General features: G+C 60.2%; 2 protein-coding genes across 13 annotated transcripts in view; one reads left to right on the top strand and one right to left on the bottom strand.

Moving 5' to 3' along the window:
* Positions 1 to 13,628, top strand: part of LOC119535985 — a 98,068-nt gene extending 84,440 nt beyond the window's left edge. For 2 of the 9 annotated variants that reach the window (XM_037838406.1, XM_037838414.1), the window contains 6 exons: positions 5,535 to 5,647; positions 5,952 to 6,568; positions 6,714 to 7,025; positions 8,238 to 8,794; positions 10,695 to 10,817; positions 12,856 to 13,628. The gene's annotated coding sequence lies outside the window, so the exon portion shown is untranslated. The remainder of the gene's footprint in view (positions 1 to 5,534; positions 5,648 to 5,951; positions 6,569 to 6,713; positions 7,026 to 8,237; positions 8,795 to 10,694; positions 10,818 to 12,855) is intronic. The other 7 variants (XM_037838409.1, XM_037838411.1, XM_037838412.1 and 4 more) reach the window with 7 other exon arrangements.
* Positions 4,890 to 15,629, bottom strand: OVOL1 (ovo like transcriptional repressor 1). Of its 4 annotated transcripts, none has more exons than XM_037838417.1 (4): positions 15,296 to 15,629; positions 8,910 to 9,127; positions 6,905 to 7,094; positions 4,890 to 6,636 (listed from the first exon to the last, which is right to left on the bottom strand). In XM_037838417.1, the coding sequence occupies exons 1-4, from the start codon at positions 15,393 to 15,395 to the stop codon at positions 6,341 to 6,343; spliced, it is 804 nt and encodes a 267-aa protein (XP_037694345.1). In that variant the 5' UTR covers positions 15,396 to 15,629; the 3' UTR covers positions 4,890 to 6,340. The 4 variants fall into 4 exon arrangements, with proteins under 4 accessions (XP_037694345.1, XP_037694349.1, XP_037694347.1 ...); XM_037838421.1 differs by having other exon boundaries at positions 8,910 to 9,123; positions 15,296 to 15,413; XM_037838419.1 differs by lacking the exon at positions 15,296 to 15,629 and adding an exon at positions 9,524 to 9,956.
* Positions 15,630 to 15,865: the final 236 nt, after the last annotated feature.

Here is a 15,865-nt window from a genome sequence, read left to right on the forward strand (position 1 = left end):
CATTTGAAGTTTTTTCATGAATAGCTCATCCGTACTATTTGCCAGTTTTCCATGGGGTATATATATATATTTTTTATTGACATGAAAGAACTCTATACTAAGAAGGCTAAAATCTTAAGGCTAAAAAGTAATCTGCTAAAGACTCATTTCGACTCCCGATATTCCTGAATCACTTGGGATTTGTGTACATGTTGGTTTCCGCTGACTCTCCCACCCAGACCCGTGGTTCTTTGCTCTTGTTCTCTCCTCCTTTCTTTTGACAAAGTCTCCTCAGTCTGTGCATCTTAGTGTAAATCCCAAACTCCAAACAAGTACATGCAGCTGAGGGCTCCTGCTCCAGTGCTCACCCCAGAAGCACCCTGGCTGCCTCTCGGCTCCAGGCTCTGTCAGGGCTGCTTGAGAATTGCCCACTCATGTCGGGGGGCTTACGGCAGAACCCCAGAAGTCCCCACACAAGGCTTCAGAAATTCCTGACGGGAGCCTCTTAGAACTCTCTGGAAGATCGGTGAAAGAGAAATGTGTGTAGGGGATATTAGAGGGAATCCCTTCCGGGGGGCGGGAACAGCCAGGTCTCCCACCAAGAGACCCCTGCGGCTCGGAGACGGGCACTGATGGTGGGGGGCCTGGCAGGGGCCCAGGGTGCTGTGGCAGGCGTCTCCCCCCGCCCCAGGCTCAGGGGCCCGCTCCTCTGCCCTGTTATTACCGCTGGCGGGTTCCTTTGTGCCTCAGGCAGAAGGGACGCCAAGTCCTTCCAGTTCCCCAGGTCTCCCTCGGCGACTCACCCGCTGCCTGCGCGTGGGGAGGGAGGCGCCCGGGCCTGTTACCTGGAGCCCCCGGAGCCAGCCGCGGGGGCGGCAGGGAGGGGACGGCAGGAGCCAGCTGGACTGGTCGGGCTGAGGTGGTGTGGACGGGACCAAGATCGTTGCTCTGGAAAACTGGGACTGTAGGGAGGAGGGCAGGGTGCGTGGGGGCGGATGCTGGGAGGGCACCCAGAGCCCCTGTGGGTGCGGCCTGTCCCGGCCCACTCAGATTCCCCCAAGTCCTTCCCCAGGCCCTCCGTCTCCTGGCCCTCTCCCACCGTTTCTCCCTGATCGGAGTATTTAAGACAGCAGTGGCTGCAATTTGACAGGAACCAATGCACCAGGCGTTTCTGGGGACAGAGCTGGGTCCCGCCCCACTTGGCTCCCCAGAGGCCTTTGGCCCTTCCCTGCAGTGGGGCCCAGGGCTCTCCCCCCTCTTCTCTCTGTTCCTGGGCAGGCAGTGGGTGCCGTCGGGTGCGCCGGCTTGGAGCCAGGCGGCTGCGCTCACATCCGGCTCTGCCAGGTCACACCCGATGACCTGCTTGCCTCGGCTGGTTCTTACCTCTTTAGGTTTGACTTTCCTCGTCTGTAAAATGACAGTAGTAGTGCCAACCTCACAGGGTGGCTGGAAAGCCCGATGAGCCCCCCTGCCCGGGGCCCTGGATAGATGGGGGGCGGGGGCGGGGCTCAGCCATGCTCCTGTCCCCTCTCCCATCTCCACTCTGTGACATCAGTTGACATATCGGAGCTTATGCCATCTCTGCCGTGGTCAGAGATGAAGCCGCGAGCCCCAGGGCAGCCTGGCCCTTCCTGCTGCCTTCTGTGGTCACCCGGTGCAGCCATCTCTTCCCTTGTGTGGGGAGCAGGATCCTCTTCACCTCCCCAAGGCCACCGCACACCGCGTGGCCCAGTGCAGGTGTTCCGTGTCCAGAAACTACGTGAATGAAGAACGGATTGAGAAGGATCTGTTTCCAAGGGAAAAAAGCCCAGACTTCAGTGTTTACAGACTTCGGGTCAGATCAGCAAATGGGAGCTGCTGCCCGGTGCACAGTTAAGTGTGCAGCAAATGGGAGCGGTGCTTGGCTCCTCTTACAGAGCTGTGTATGTGTTTGCCCAAAGCACACGTCCGCTCCCAGGACTCTTGGTCAGCAGGAGCCCCTCTTGGTTTGGTCTCACCTCCCAGATGCCGTGGTCCTTCTGTCACGGGAAGTGGGACTGCTGTGACCCTAATGGGCAGCGTCACCCGGCCTGCCTCGGCCCCCTCCAGTGGCGGCCCCGGAGCCCACGGGACGCCTTCCGCAGGACAGGGGTGGGAGGGCATCGCAGAGGGAGAATGGGGAGGGTGAGCGCAGAGGGGTTAGCTGGGGACAGGAGCTCGGGAGTATCCAAACAGACCAGAACACTGGGACGGGAGCGCACATGAGCGCCAAGGCAGGTGGGTTGATTTGGAACGTGTTGGGTCTGTAGAAGGGAGGGCTCTCCGGGGTCACGTGGCTGCCGTCGCCCAAGAGAGTGGACTTGTCCTGGGCGGCCCCAGAGGACAGGCGGGGTCCGGGGGCAGAGCAGAGAGCCCCGTCCCACAAGTCCAGGTCCTCAGTACCCCAAGCCCAGAGGGCGGGAACAGCCTTCCAACGGGTCTCACTCTTTCTGGTGTTTTCTTTTCCATTCCAGTCTGTTCTCTGCATTTCTGCGCTGGCTCGCGCCTTCCTGGGAGGTGATTAGGTCCCAAATTCATGGCCACTGCCCATCAGCCTGACCTTATAGAATTTCACCATTGAAAGGGCCTTGAAGATGATTTTGCCCTGACTTCTGCCCGGGGATTGAATCCCTTCACAGATCCCTGACAAATGGCCCCCGGCCCTGCCGGGGCCCCACTCGTGTCAGTTCCGGGGCTCCTGCTCCAGAGCAGCTGACTCTTCTGCCCTGAGATGGAGTCTGCTCCCCTCTGCCTCTCACCTCTCGGCTTCTGCCTTCCCTGGAGCTGCCTGGAGGGAGCCCGGACCCTCCTCCTCAAGCCACACCCAGGCTCCCCACAGAGCACCCCTCTCCGGTCCGCGGCCCTCCTGGTCCCTGCTGCAGCTTGTCCGTGGGGTCCCCGAGGCTTTTATCTAGGTGGGTCCTAGAGGCACAAAGTCTGTGTAACCGGAAGGGACTTCAGAACTCGTGAAACCATCTCCTCTTATGGCTGAGGGAACTGAGAGGTTAGTGACACGGCCAAGGTCACGGGCGAGGAAAGAGGGGCCAGGTCCCCACCCACCTCCCGGGCCCTCCCGTGGCCCCCTCCCTGCCCGGCGACTCCGGCGGCAGCCCCAGGCGGAGGGAGGTGGTCTTGGAGGTCTTGCAGGTCATCCCCACGCTTCTTCTCGTCTCGTCCAAGGTCATGTGAGCTTTGTTTATCTTTTTTGGCTGCTCCATCTCCCTGTTGGCGGGTTGAGCCCCAAGTCAACTAAAACTCCTAAATTGTTTTATAATTTTATCTTGTTCAGATTGTAGAAATAATGTGTTCATAGTAAAAAAAAAAATAGAAAATACATAAAAATATAAAGTGTAAATCTTAATAGCACTTACTGTTGATGTAAAGTTTTCCCCACCCTACGTTGGTAGCTTTTTTTTTCCTGGGTATGAAATAGGCCTTGATACCTTTCTCCTTGTTCAGGTTGTCTTGCTAAGTCCCAAACTTTCCTACCTCTCAGAATTTTGTTCCGTCTTCTAAAAAGCCTTTGTTTTCAGTGAACGAAGAAAGCAACAGTGATGTTCTCACCCAGGTTGTTGGTCTAACGCTGAGACCCTCTGCTCGCCCCCCATGTGCCACACTGCTTCCCTCCTCTGAGTCGTCGATCCTTCCCTCTGAAACACCCTCCCTCCTCTTCTGCCCTCAGGATTCTCAGTTCTTGCAGCCTCCTTGAGGCCAGCCTCCTCCAGGAAGCATTCGCTGCAGAACACTCCCTTCTGTGGGTCGGTGGCATTTGTGTCTGGCCACCCCATGAGTCCTTATCGACTGACATGTCTTGATCTCTCTCCTTCACTTGGGCCTCATCTCCCAGTCAGCCGAGAGCCCTCTGTGCTTCTCGTTTCTCCCACAGCATCCTACTGAGTCTGGAGAGCATTCTAGGCCCTGAGGATGTGACTGGCCAGACCCTGCAGGAGAGAGAGCAAAGGCTCCGATGGAGCTCAGGAGCCTTCCGCCCCCACCCATCCCTGGTTTCCTGGGAGTCCGTCACGCCTCCTCCTAAAGCAGATGTGGCAGTCCGTCATCTGAGTTCCCAACAACGGGCTCTGCTGACCTTGGGGCACCTTAACATGGCATTCGGTGGGAACTTCACATTGGGAGGCTTCTAGAGATGAGAGGTTCTCCAGGCTTGGAGACTTCGGGAGGGTTACAGGCCCTTTCCAATCCTCTGGGCTTCCCCTGGGGAGTCTCAGAGAAGGTCAGCACCTGCCTTTCTCCCACCTCCCAGAAGGTAATCCGATGGCAGAGGCCTGGGGGCCCTCCTCCTCCACCTAGCTGGGTGCGGTGGAAGATCCCTCACCTGGGGCTCTGGCCCGGGGAGGTGATGGGGGAGACCAGGCAGTCTCTAAGTTTCTTGGAGCTTCCCAGCTAAGTCCTCTCCTGGCCCCCACGAGGCAGCGTGGTGGTGCCACAGCACAGACCAGAATCAGGGGCCTGGTTTTGTGCGGGCTCCACCCCTTGTCAGCTGTGGGACTTTAGGCCAGTTATCCAAGTTCTTGCTGCCAGGTGGCAACATCAGCACGCACCCCAGAGGGTGGATGGAGGATGGGGGGAGCCAGTGTACCAGCCTGCTGTGGGCCTCTGTCGGAAGGCAGGGGCTGCAGGGGCCTCAGGCAGGTGAGGGACAGACTGGGGAGGCCCCTGCGCACCTGGCCCCTGGCCCCTGGCCCCAGACCCTGCACAGGCCCCTTTATCCTCTGGGTCAGGCGCCCGTCTTTACCCCAGGCCCACTGCTAAAGGGGTAAAGCTTTGAATGGAATTGATCATTTGTTTTGATTGATTGCCCTCCAGGGGAAAGAAAGAGGCCTCCAAGACCTGAAACAAAACAAAACAAAACAAAACAGAAAACCAGCAAAAGATAGTTCTCTGATTTTAATAATTGGGGAAAAGTAATAAAATAAAACAGACAACACAGTCTCTTATGCCCCACTCCGGTGGACAACAAACCAGGCATCCAGACATGTAAACAAAAACAGAGCTTCCAGATCATGTTATTTTATAACTTCCAGAATACAGCATTTTCCAGACACTTGCAAATAATAATAATAATAATAAAGTAAAATAAACAAGAGTCTTCAGATGCAGGCTGTACACAGTTCAGGAGCAGATGGCGGGCGAAGGAAGTGGGGAGAAGGCTCCTTCCTTTCCTGGGGCCCGGCCTTGCTGGACACTGGACGTGGGTCTTTTGGGCAGGGACCCCAGGCCGGTTCTGCTCAGGGGTGGCCTCTGGCCCCTGCCCGCCGCAACACAGACCCAGAGTGCTGAGACAGAGTTGCCAAGTGTGATGACTTTCCTTTTACCCAGAGGCAGCCCACCCAAGCCCAGCAGCCCAGGGCTGGTGCTCGAAACCGCAGGCACTCAAATCCTGGGCCTGGCCGTTTGCAAAACAGCCAGAAAAAAGGCTAAACTATAATTTGTTAACCATCCAACACTTTTCTTCCTCTAGAGGTTTCTGATGGTGTTTGGGTTGTTATTCTGTCCCAATTTTTTTGCCTCTGTCCCAGGGTTTTTGGCCCAACCAGGCAAAGAGCAGGCCTTCCGGTGTGGCCCCATCCAAGGCTCAGCAGCCCACTGTGCTCACCATTAAAGCTGGACCAACCCTCGGCCTCTGGGAAGGGTGAGTTCCTCTGACGGCAGAGTGACCTGGAGGCTGTCCTCCAATGGCCGGGGAGGGGGCAGAGCCATGGGGGAGGGAAGAAGGAGAGGCCCCTGTGCTGCCCGGGCAGACACCGGGGCTGGTCTAAGGTTAAACATATTGGGAGATGCGAGGACTGGGCCAAGGCGCGGAGGAGGTGTGAAATGTCCAGGATAAATAGAACCACGTGGGGACGGAGAAAAGCCAGCTCCTTCCCTCTTTAAAAACAGTTGCCATAGGCACTAAAAATATATTAATATCTGTACATTTGTCATCTTTAAAAAAGGAAATACAACCTCCTTGGCACCTTGTAGTTGATTTCTGAAGAATGAGGTGATCCGTGGAAAGACCTCCTGGGCACCACACGTGCACACGCGTGCACACACCCATATCCAAAGCTGTGTGCGGGCGCATGCGTTTCCCTGTCGGAAGGGCCGAGCCTCCCGGCAGCCCTGAGCGTCCGCGCGGTGGCCGTTGGCCGTCGCCAGCGCCCCGCCTCAGCCATGGGCGGGGGTTGCCCTTTTCTGGTGCCCTGGACGCCACCACCCAGGGAGGGCAGTCCCACTCCTGGGGGACATGGTGCCCGCCCCCTGGGCCTGCTGCTTCCACTGGGGGCACGTCGGTACACGCGTCCTCCCAGGTCCACGCAGGGGCCCGACGTCCCTGGCGGGCGGCTCAGAGGCGGGGGCCGCCCTGCAGCAGGGAGGTGACCGTGCTCTGCAGGGCCGCGGCCACCTTCTTGGACGTCTTGCGCAGCAGCGGGCTGTCAGGGTGCTGCTCCTTCAGGTGCAGGATGTGGCCCTCCTGGCTCTCAGACGTGCAGCCGCACTCCTCGCACACGTACAGCTTGGCCCGGCGCTCCTTGTAGGCGTACTTCTGCTGCACGCCGTGGATCTTCTTGAGGTGAGACTCCAGGGAGCAGCGCTGCGTGAAGGCCTTGTCGCACAGGCTGCATTTGTAGGGGCGCACGCCTGTGTGTGTCGGGGTGGGGGGAGGCCCAGGTCATGGAGGGGCGGAGGCAGCAGCTCCCCAAATCTTGCCCCCTCAGAGTCTGCCAGCCCGCTTCCAGACACAAAAAGGACAGGAACCTGGCTCCAGAAAGGAGAGACGACAGGGCCCTGCCCCATACTCGATCCCAACCCAAAAGTCCTAACTGATGATCTGAGGAAAATCCTGCCCCGAGCCTGCCTGTGCCTGAAGGGGAGCCGGGGTTTCAGGGCCCGACCGCGGGCCCCTTACCAGTGTGGGTGCGGACGTGTCTCTTGAGGTCGAAGGTGTCATTGAAGCCCTTCCCGCAGTAGGTGCAGAGATGCCTCTTGACGTCATTGTGGCACTTCATGTGGCGGTTCAGCATTCGCTGGTAGGTGAAGGCCTTCTGGCAGATGGGGCAGGTGAAGAGGTCGCCACTGGGGCCGTCCCCCAGGGTCACCTGTGGGCGAGGGAGGCGTCTGAGATGGGCACCCAGGTCAGCAGGTTCTCGGGGCACCAGTAGCAGCCCCAGCCCCGGGGGACATCCTGAGGCCACACTGCCGGGTCAGCTGTCCCCGCGGCTCGGCCAGGTCAGGCCTGCAAGGGACCTTTGGGTCACCTGCCCCAGCCCCCTGCTGGCTTCCGGAGCATCCCTGTGAGGGTCCCGCCCGCCTGTACTTCATCGTCTCTAAACAGGGGGAGCATAACCCAAATCATCTACGGAAACGGCCCGCTGCATCGTCAGGCAGCTCCAGCTCTTAGAAAGTTCTCCCCTAGACTGAGCCAAACCTGCTTCTGTGCTTTCTGCTCACTCGTGGGAGCAGGCCTGACATGGGTGGTTTGGATCCCTTGGTTACCTGTGACCCTCTTGTCTTTCACTCTCTTTCATTTTTTTAAAATTATAGAAAATATCAAACATATACAAAAGTAGAGACCAGTATCACAAATCCCCGTGCCCTGCTACTCAGGGCCATACTAGCTCCGCCTCTGCCTCTCCCCTCTCTCCCCCCAACTCCCTGCCCCCTGCCCTGGATTATTTTGAGGAATCCCTAGTCCACTTTACATCCTTTAAAGCACGCTGCCCCAAGGAGTTGCAGCAATTCTGCAGGTGCTTCTGGCCAGCACAGCACGGGGTGACATGAGGCTCGATGCTCTACTTCTGGCACATTCCGGAGGCTGCTTGGGCTTTGTCACCGGCAACTCCCCTGGCATTCAGTGCACACCCTCACGCCACCCCTCACTCCTTCTGGTTCTGGGAAGCTGGCTTTTTGGCACCGGGGTAGATGTCCCTGGCTGCCAGTTGATCAAGACCTTTTGGGGTTGGGTCTGCATTCTCTGGCACATCTGCTGTCCTGCTCCCTCTGTCCTCTGGCTGGGCCCAGGCCCTCCCTGCGCCCAGGGGCTCCAGGGGTGGGAGGAAGGGCGGTGGGGTTAGGGGCTCTGTGAGTAGCGGGGAGCCCAGGGCCGGCTCTCGGGCCAACCACCAGCACCCCGTGCCCTCATTCCCTCTGTCACCACGCACCGTTCGGCCTCCGCAGGGGGCAGAAGGAAGAACAGCATTCCACCCCCACTGCCAGCATTTTCCCAATCTTTTGGCACATAGGGTGGCCCTCTGAAAACCCTTCCACTAGAACTTGGCTGGCAGAAGCGTCTAGATCCTGGAGCATTCAGGAGCACAGACCCAGCCAGGGACGGCCCTGCTGTCTGTGCTTTTCTAGAAGGCTGGAGCATTTCCGCCGTGTCACAGACTCCTGAACGCAGTGGGGTTGCTGGGCCCAGCCCTGCCCTGGATGGAAGGCCACGGATCCTGATGGAGGGGCTGAAATGGCTGATCTGGGCGAGGTGGCGCTTGCCGGGCACGCACCCTGGGGAGCGGTTAACCACCGTGCCTGCACCAGAGCACATTCCACGGCAGCATGGACAGGACCCTCCGGATGGTGCTGAGAGGGGCTCACACTCGCCTCTGTCCTGGGGCCTCTGTGTGACGAGGGGCCTGTCCTGTGGCTTCCCTGGCCTCTTGTGGCCAGAAACTAAACTAAGCAACCCCAGACGTGGATCCAGGGGGTCGAATTCCGTTTGAACCCGTTGCTTCCTCCCAGCATAAGCTCTTCTCACTTGGACCGACTCCTCTCCTTGTCTCCACATCTGGGCTCCAGCTAGGTTCGTTCTCTGCAGACTCCCTCCCCAGGCCTGGGTCCGTCCCTCCCTTGGACACATTCATGCCCCAACTCATGGCTGGACCCGCACCCCTGTCCTTGGCGCAAGGGGGAGTTACCTTCATCTTGGTGCGCAGGAAGCTATGGTCTCGGCCCTGGGGGTCTGCCAAGCGGCCCATGTCTTCAGAGGGCAGCTGAGCCACCACACAGGGCCCCGGGGCCACGCTGTAGCTGGGGTCCCGAAGGCTCATGTCCAAGGCCAGAGGGCAAGAGGGGGGTTCGGCCACCGACGGCTCAGGCTCCTGGTAGGGCTGTGGCGGGCAGAAGCCCAGGCTGACTGCGGAGAGAGGACACCAGGTGAGGGGCTGGGGTGGAGCCAGGAGCCAGTGGGGTCCCAGTGGGGTCCCGGCCTGCACCCCGGAGCCTCCGCCCCTCCCTCCCCAGGCATGCGGCCCCAACCCACCGCACGCTGCACTTCCCTCCTGCCCCATTAAGGTAATTACAGGTGACGCCAGCCAAGCACCACGGCCCACAGGCCTGCCCACTGAGTAATGTGTGTCTTAGCGGAACTGGGAGGACCGAACCTGCCCTGCCAATTACCCCTCCGGAGTCGTCTCCTGCTCCACCTGGGCCAGTCCCCCTGGATTCCAGGCCCCGTTCCTGCTCCTGCAGGGCAGAGGGCACCCCTGCTGGGCCCGGGCCCCAGGGACAGTTCACTGAGATTCATCCTCACCCTGGGAGAGTCCCTGGGGGTCTTCGCCTCTCCGGGCCCCTCCACCAGGCAGATTTAGCAGCTGGCCTTGGAGGGGTGGGTGGGAGTCAGAGGCCCCCAGCTGGGCTCCAGGTTCCCTGACAGGGCTGGGCCCTGCTCCGCAGGCAAACAGGCTGGGTGGGCGGAGCAGGGAGGAGGTCAGGGAGCAGCAGGTGGACGCCTAACTGTGCCCTGGCGGCCTGCCCAGCGCTTGCGCAACCGGCTCCCTGCCAGGGACCGCTGGCTGCGGCGGGGAGGGCTGGGCTCCCTCGGCGGGTGCCCCGATACCTGGCACCCTAGGACGCAGCCGCTCCCCTGGCAGACACCTCACACTCAGCGGGCCCAGGGAAGGCTGGCTTCAGAGACAAAGCCCTAGTCCCGACGAGTGATGGGGGAAAAGAGCTCTTTTGAGTAACACAGAGGGGACAAGTCCCAGAGCCGACAGAGCTGGGGCCGACGATCTGATTTTTCAATTTAGTTGGTTACTTTTCTTCTGAAATGCCTAAGTTTACACGAAACCTGTCAGCAAGGAACATTCTCCAAACTTCAGAAGGAAAACCCAAGAGGCTCCTCAGAAAGAAAGGATGAGTAAGCTCAGGAGAGAGTGACTTCAGAGGCTGCTTTAGGATGTCACCCGTGCCCTCCCCGACCGCTGTGACAGAGCAGGGCGAGGACCCCCACACACACACCTAGATACCCAGGGGGACAGGGTTGTGGGGCAGGCAGGAGTCGCAGAATCACGCAGGAAGGGGAAGACGAACGCGCCAAAGTTTCAGGAGAGGCCCCAGCTCTCGCCCCCTCAAAACACAACAAAGGTCTGACAAGAGAAGAATGCGCCTGCCCGCCACCCAGAACCCGTTCTGCTGGCACTGGCGTCCGTCTGTCCGGGTGACTTTAATGAGCCACCTCATTCTGGAAGTTGATTCACTCACGCCTGGCCCTGGCCTGGTGCCGTGTCTCAGGCCCCACGCTTGGGGCCCCCATGGTCGGGGGACGCTGTGTCTTCCCACTGGGAGAGCCATGTCTGCACATGGGGCTGGGGCTGGGCGGTGGGGCTGGGGGGTGTCCATGCTGGCAGCTTCGATGCCAGTTGACCAGCTCCGGAGATCTCAGCCGGGGGTGCGATGCTGAACGAGAACTTCCATTTCTGCAGCCAGCTGGAGACCTACGGGATGCCCTGCCTTCAGCCTCGCAGCGTCAGGGAGCGTGATGGGGATCCCGGAAGTGGAGCCCGGCTGCTCCACCTCGGAGCAGCGGAAGGAGGCGGCGGCAGCAGGTGAGGGCTGGCAGATTTCAGCTGAAGAGTTGTCCCACTGGGCTCCAAGCCAGTTTGGGAAGAAACCTCTTTGCAAAGCCTGCCTCTCCCGCTTACACACAGACCTTGAAATGATGGTGGCCCCGAGGAACTGGGCACAGGGCGTGAGCTTGCCTAGTCTGTGACCCTGAGCCAGGGGCAGGGGAGGCTGGACGGGCAGCGACCTGGTAGTCAGGGAGGGGATGCCCGCCTCACCTGCCCCCCAAACCTGCCTGCCTCCTGCCCCACTGCACGCTGGGAGTGCTCATCAGCGGCCCCACCTGCCGAGTGGCACTGGGAAGCAGGGGCCCCTGCTTGCGCTGCTGTCCCCTAATTAGATGTTTCTGGCAAGGTGGTGGCCGCAGCAGCTACTCATTGCCTGCCCACGGCTGTGGAGTGTGGCAAGGCCAAGCCAGCCTGGCCCTCTCTCTCAGGGGGCCCCCGATCCCCTTCCTTTTGGCCAGACTTGCCTGGCCTGGATGCTGTGGCAGTCAGGGGCCCAGAGCATAAAAGGAGGCATGAAGGGGCTGCGTCCACAGCAGCTTCCCGTCCTTCCGCTCTGACCCTCAGCACGTCCCCTCCATGGCGGCCCAAGAGCTACAGGCCCAGAAAGTGGGCAGCACCGGGCCAGGCAGCTCTCCGGGGAGAACCCTGAGGCAGCTGTGAGGATGCAGGGCCTCCGGGGTCTCCCTGCCGCCCACACCGGGTGAAGGACAGCAGGTGGGGGCCCGGGCTGGCTTGAGGCAGCCTTGTACCCGTATCGGGAAGGGCAGGGGTCCCCTGGGCCCTCCCCGCTGCCCCTGCAGGTCAGCTAGCCAGCGCTAGCAAGGAAGCCCACGCCAGCCAACTGGCAGAGGCGGGCAGCCCTGCACACACAATGGGCCAGTCTCTCAGCCTTTTGTTTCCAGTCTGTGAAGTGCCAAGAGTTTTTCTCTTGGGCAATATCTTTTCCCTCCTTCCCAACCACTTTTCATAATGAAGTTAAAACCATGCACTCGGCCCTCACACCAGGGTGGACGGCCCTGGACAGCCGGGACCCGGGCTTCCTTTTGCCTCCTTCCCCCTTTCCCATCGGCACTGGCCTGGGCCTACCTGAGGGGCTCCATGAAATACTTGTTGAAAATAGACAAGATTGAAATGAAACCTGCCACCAACAACGGGCAGGCTTCATGCCCACGTGCAGGGAACTCGGCCTCACTGCTCCTCTTTCTGGGACAAACAGCCTGGCAGATGCCTTAGGACACTGGAGAAACAAACAGCTCAGTGGCTTGGGTGAAGGCACCCAGGGAGGACAGGAGGAGACCCTCAAGCCTGGGCCCAAGATCCCTCTGTCCTTACCCCCTGCCTGGCTGCCTGATCTCCCAGCCCGGCCTTGGAGAGCCTGGCGAGTATCTCCGACATGGCCAAACCCTTCCCAGGAATTATTAGAGCAATTGTCCCAGGCCTAATGTCTCCCTGCCGCCACAGAACTTGGAGGGCCAAGACTTTCTAGGGCTTCCTAGCTCATCCTGGAAAGAAAGCTGCCCACATTCCCACACCATCTAGCGGCCGAGCCAGGTTGAGCCTTGTTGTGTGAACATCAAGGCCAATCTCCCGTTGCTGGGACAGTCTCACCCCCTCTGGGTGGTGCTTTTGCTGACGAGCCAGCAGAACAGACTGCAGAGCCAGACTAGCAACTTCAGAGGAGGCTGGGAGGTGTGGGTGCTTGAGGGCCTGGAGGAGTCCCCTGGGCAGCATCCAGTTCGGGAATTCTTCATTCCTGCTTCCAGGCTCGGTTCTCCTCCAGCACCTTCCCTTCCCTCTGGGCAGGGGCTGGATTAGCAGGTGTCATCCCTGTTCCGCCAGCCAGGGAGCCAATGCCTCCCCTTCAGCCTCTACCCTCAAGGGGCTGCCACTCCACGGTCAATGCTGACATGACAAAGGCCAACAGCACGCCCAGAGGAGGGGCAGAGGGGTAGGGGGCCCAGGCCCAGGGCCCCACCAGGTGGCCGCGTAACCACTAACTCTTTCAATTCTCCAGGGTGAACGGAGCCATCCTCCAGCCCCGCATGCCCACTGCCAAAATTTCCCTCAGTTTTGGAGGAGAGTGAGGCTGGGAGCAGGAACGTCTAGATTCTCTCCTGCCTTGAGGACGGGCTGGTGTGACTACACGAGCTGCCAGGCTGGGCCCAGCGTTTCCAGTCGGGAAACCTCCGGGGCCCTGATGGGAAGGTCGGAATTAGAGCACCTCCACGTTCGCCATCCCTCGCCGTGCCCCCAGTGGGAGCAGGGTCAGTGCGTGGCTCCACACACCGTGCCATGCCTTGAGTCTGTGAAGCAGGGTCATGGCTGGCTGGTGATAGAATGGCCTGGCCACATGAGGCGCCTGAGCGTGGGCCAGGAACATTCCCTTTCTCACTTCCGAAACCAGTGGGAAAACTCCCCAGGGAGAACCAAGGCTTCGAGAGGTAAAATTAGGTGCTTTAACCTCTCCCCTTTACTTGATCCCACGGTACCCTCCCCTTACCAGAGATGCAGGCAAATCCTACCCGCCCCCTTGAGTTTGGACCGCACCCTCCATCCAGCCTGACCTTCAGAGCTGCCCCCACGTCTCTGCTCACCTGGACAGACCACCCAGAAGCCCTCCCCAGCGCCCTCCAGGGCACAGGTCTCTAGGCTGCCCCAAACTGCGGTGGGGAAAATCATTAATGCAAGGAAGTCAGTGATTTGAACAAACGGAATTTCTTTGTCCTTTGTAAAAGTCAACACTTGATCTGTTACTGATTGGGATGTGAAATAAAACTAAAAACAACAGCACACCACTTCTAGTTCAGGGCTCAGCTCACCTTTACCACAGTCCAAGTTCAATTTATCAGATCCCAAGGAGCAGCTAAGCAGCAAGTCAAACACTGGCCAGGGAGGAGGAGGGGCAAGGAAAGTGGGCTCCCTCCAGCGGCCCTTCTGGAGGTGGGAAACCAGCCCGCCTGCCAGGGAACTTGGCTACGCAAGAAACCACAGATGGAATCCTGGGCCCACCCTAATCCCCCTCATGTGACCAGGCAACTCACTTCCCTTTCTGCCTCAGTTTTCCCCCTGGGGCCATCAGGGACTTCTGGCACATTTCCTTGTTTTAAGGATGGATGATGTAGAAAAGGGGCTCAATAGGCTCGAGAGAAGGTTGAGCCTTCAGACCCATCCACCATCAGACCCTGCCCCATCAGGCCAGAAAATCCTCAGCATTCCACACACAGTCCTCCACAGCTTATTCAAGGGGGAAACTGAGGCAAGAGCCCTCACAAGGCCCCTTACCACCCCCATTTCACCACTCTCCCAGGAGGCCTGGGGCGGTGCCAAGGTTCTTGGCAGATCAAGGGTCAAAGTCGGTTGGTTAATTACAACCTCTCCGCCATCGGAGGCGCTGGGCAGGATGTTCGGTGTAGACCCCCGCCCCCAGGCCTGGGAAGGGGGAGTCGGGAAGGAAACCGCTTTCTCTCCACCAGAGGTTTTGTTGGGGGAGGGGGCAGGACAGAAGGAGGGCGCAGTGTTCTCAGGGCTTGGAGAGGAAGATGCCATCGGAGGGAGAAACAAGAAACAACTGGAGTTACTCATTCAAAGTTGACTCGACGCTGTCAAGGCGTCTTCCAAAAATAAACCGGATACACCGGCTTCCCTGGGGCTCGGCCCCCGGCTGTGGGGTGGGCTCCTTAAAATCACTTTCCTCTTACTGGTGTGTCCTCTGCAAGGTGGAAAAAGAGCGCTTCTAACAGAGGAGCGAACTGATCCCACCTTCTCCTTAAGGGCGAGCGCGGCGCCTTCCCCACCGCCTGGGCGCTCCGCGGGGCCAGGCCGGGAGCCCGGAGTAAACTCGGGGGTCCCTGCGCCCCGCGCCGGCCCGGCCCTCAGCAGCCTCAGCCGCACCTTCTGGCCACCAGTTTTGCCGGGGAAGGGGAGAGCGATCTCTGAAAGCAGCTTCAAGTCCGAATCTTCTCTTACAGTTAGCAGAAATCTCGGCCGAAGCTTTTCCCTGCCCCACCCCCCCAAAGTGGCATCGCTCCAGTGCCCTCCTCCCGCCTCATAAAAGCCCCGGCTTTCTGGATTTACGATGCGAGAGTGGAGGGTCGCCTGAGCGGTGACACACCCCGCTGCCTCCCCTGCGCCGCGGCTCGGGACGGTGGAAGGAGGGTGCCGGCGCGCGGGCCCTCGCGCCTCGGGCCGGAGCGGCCTGCAGCCCCCAGCCCCGCGCCCACCCCCACCTGGAGCCTCCGGTCGCCGGCACAGCCCTGCCCTGCCCTGCCCTCCCGTCCCCTCCCCCCACCGCCCGGGTTAACGGGGCCGCCGCCGCTTAAACATTAAATCCCAGCGCCTGCCGACCGGTTCCACATAACCGCCCCCGGCGCGGCCGGCCTCCTCCTGCGGCCATCCGGGGCTCGCGGGCTGACGGGGGGCTCCGGGGGCCTCCGGGCGCGGAGCGGGCCCCTCACCTGGCACGTAGATCTCGCCGCGCTCCTCGTCCGGGAGCTCGCTCCAGTTCCTCTTGCACGTGGAGACGCACGGCTTCTTCACCAGGAACGCGCGAGGCATTTTCGAACCCTCCTCGCCCGGCACCGTCCGCTTCTGAGACCCGAGTCGGGGGCCGACTCTCCTTTCCCCGGCTGGGTTGGGTTGGAGGCGGGGGGGGGGGGAGGACAATTCAGGCAAGGGGTCTCCAAAGCGCCCCACGTTCCAACTCCGCGGAACTGTGGCCGTCCTCCCTCCGAACTCCGTCCCTTGCAGCCAGGTGCACGGGGCGGCGCGGGGTGCGGCAGGTAAGCGTCTCCCGGCTCGACTGGCGTCCCCCGCGGCCGCTCGGGAAGTCTTAAAGTACGATCCGGACGGACGGGTTCACGCTTTATTGGCTCGCGGCGGTGTGTGTTGGTGGCTGGGGCGGGGGATGGGGGGGTGATCTGATCTAATTATCTTGGAGTGTCCCGGGGAGTGATGGCGCATGCGTTGGGAAATAACGGTGACAACCCACCTATTTGTTACCTGTCGAACCGGTTTCCATTCCGCTG

The sequence above is a fragment of the Choloepus didactylus genome, chromosome 6 (genome assembly GCF_015220235.1).
Source record: "Choloepus didactylus isolate mChoDid1 chromosome 6, mChoDid1.pri, whole genome shotgun sequence".
NCBI classification, from domain to species: domain Eukaryota; kingdom Metazoa; phylum Chordata; class Mammalia; order Pilosa; family Megalonychidae; genus Choloepus; species Choloepus didactylus.

Bases quoted from the DNA above. Each gene is read 5' to 3' on its own strand.
- OVOL1 (XM_037838417.1), bottom strand. From the start codon at position 15,395: ATGCCTCGCGCGTTCCTGGTGAAGAAGCCGTGCGTCTCCACGTGCAAG. The intron at 9,128-15,295 runs GTGAGGGGCCCG...CTCTCTCCGCAG, and splicing joins CGGCGAGATCTACGTGCCAG to TCAGCCTGGGCTTCTGCCCG. The intron at 7,095-8,909 runs GTAACTCCCCCT...CCTCGCCCACAG, and splicing joins TCCTGCGCACCAAGATGAAG to GTGACCCTGGGGGACGGCCC.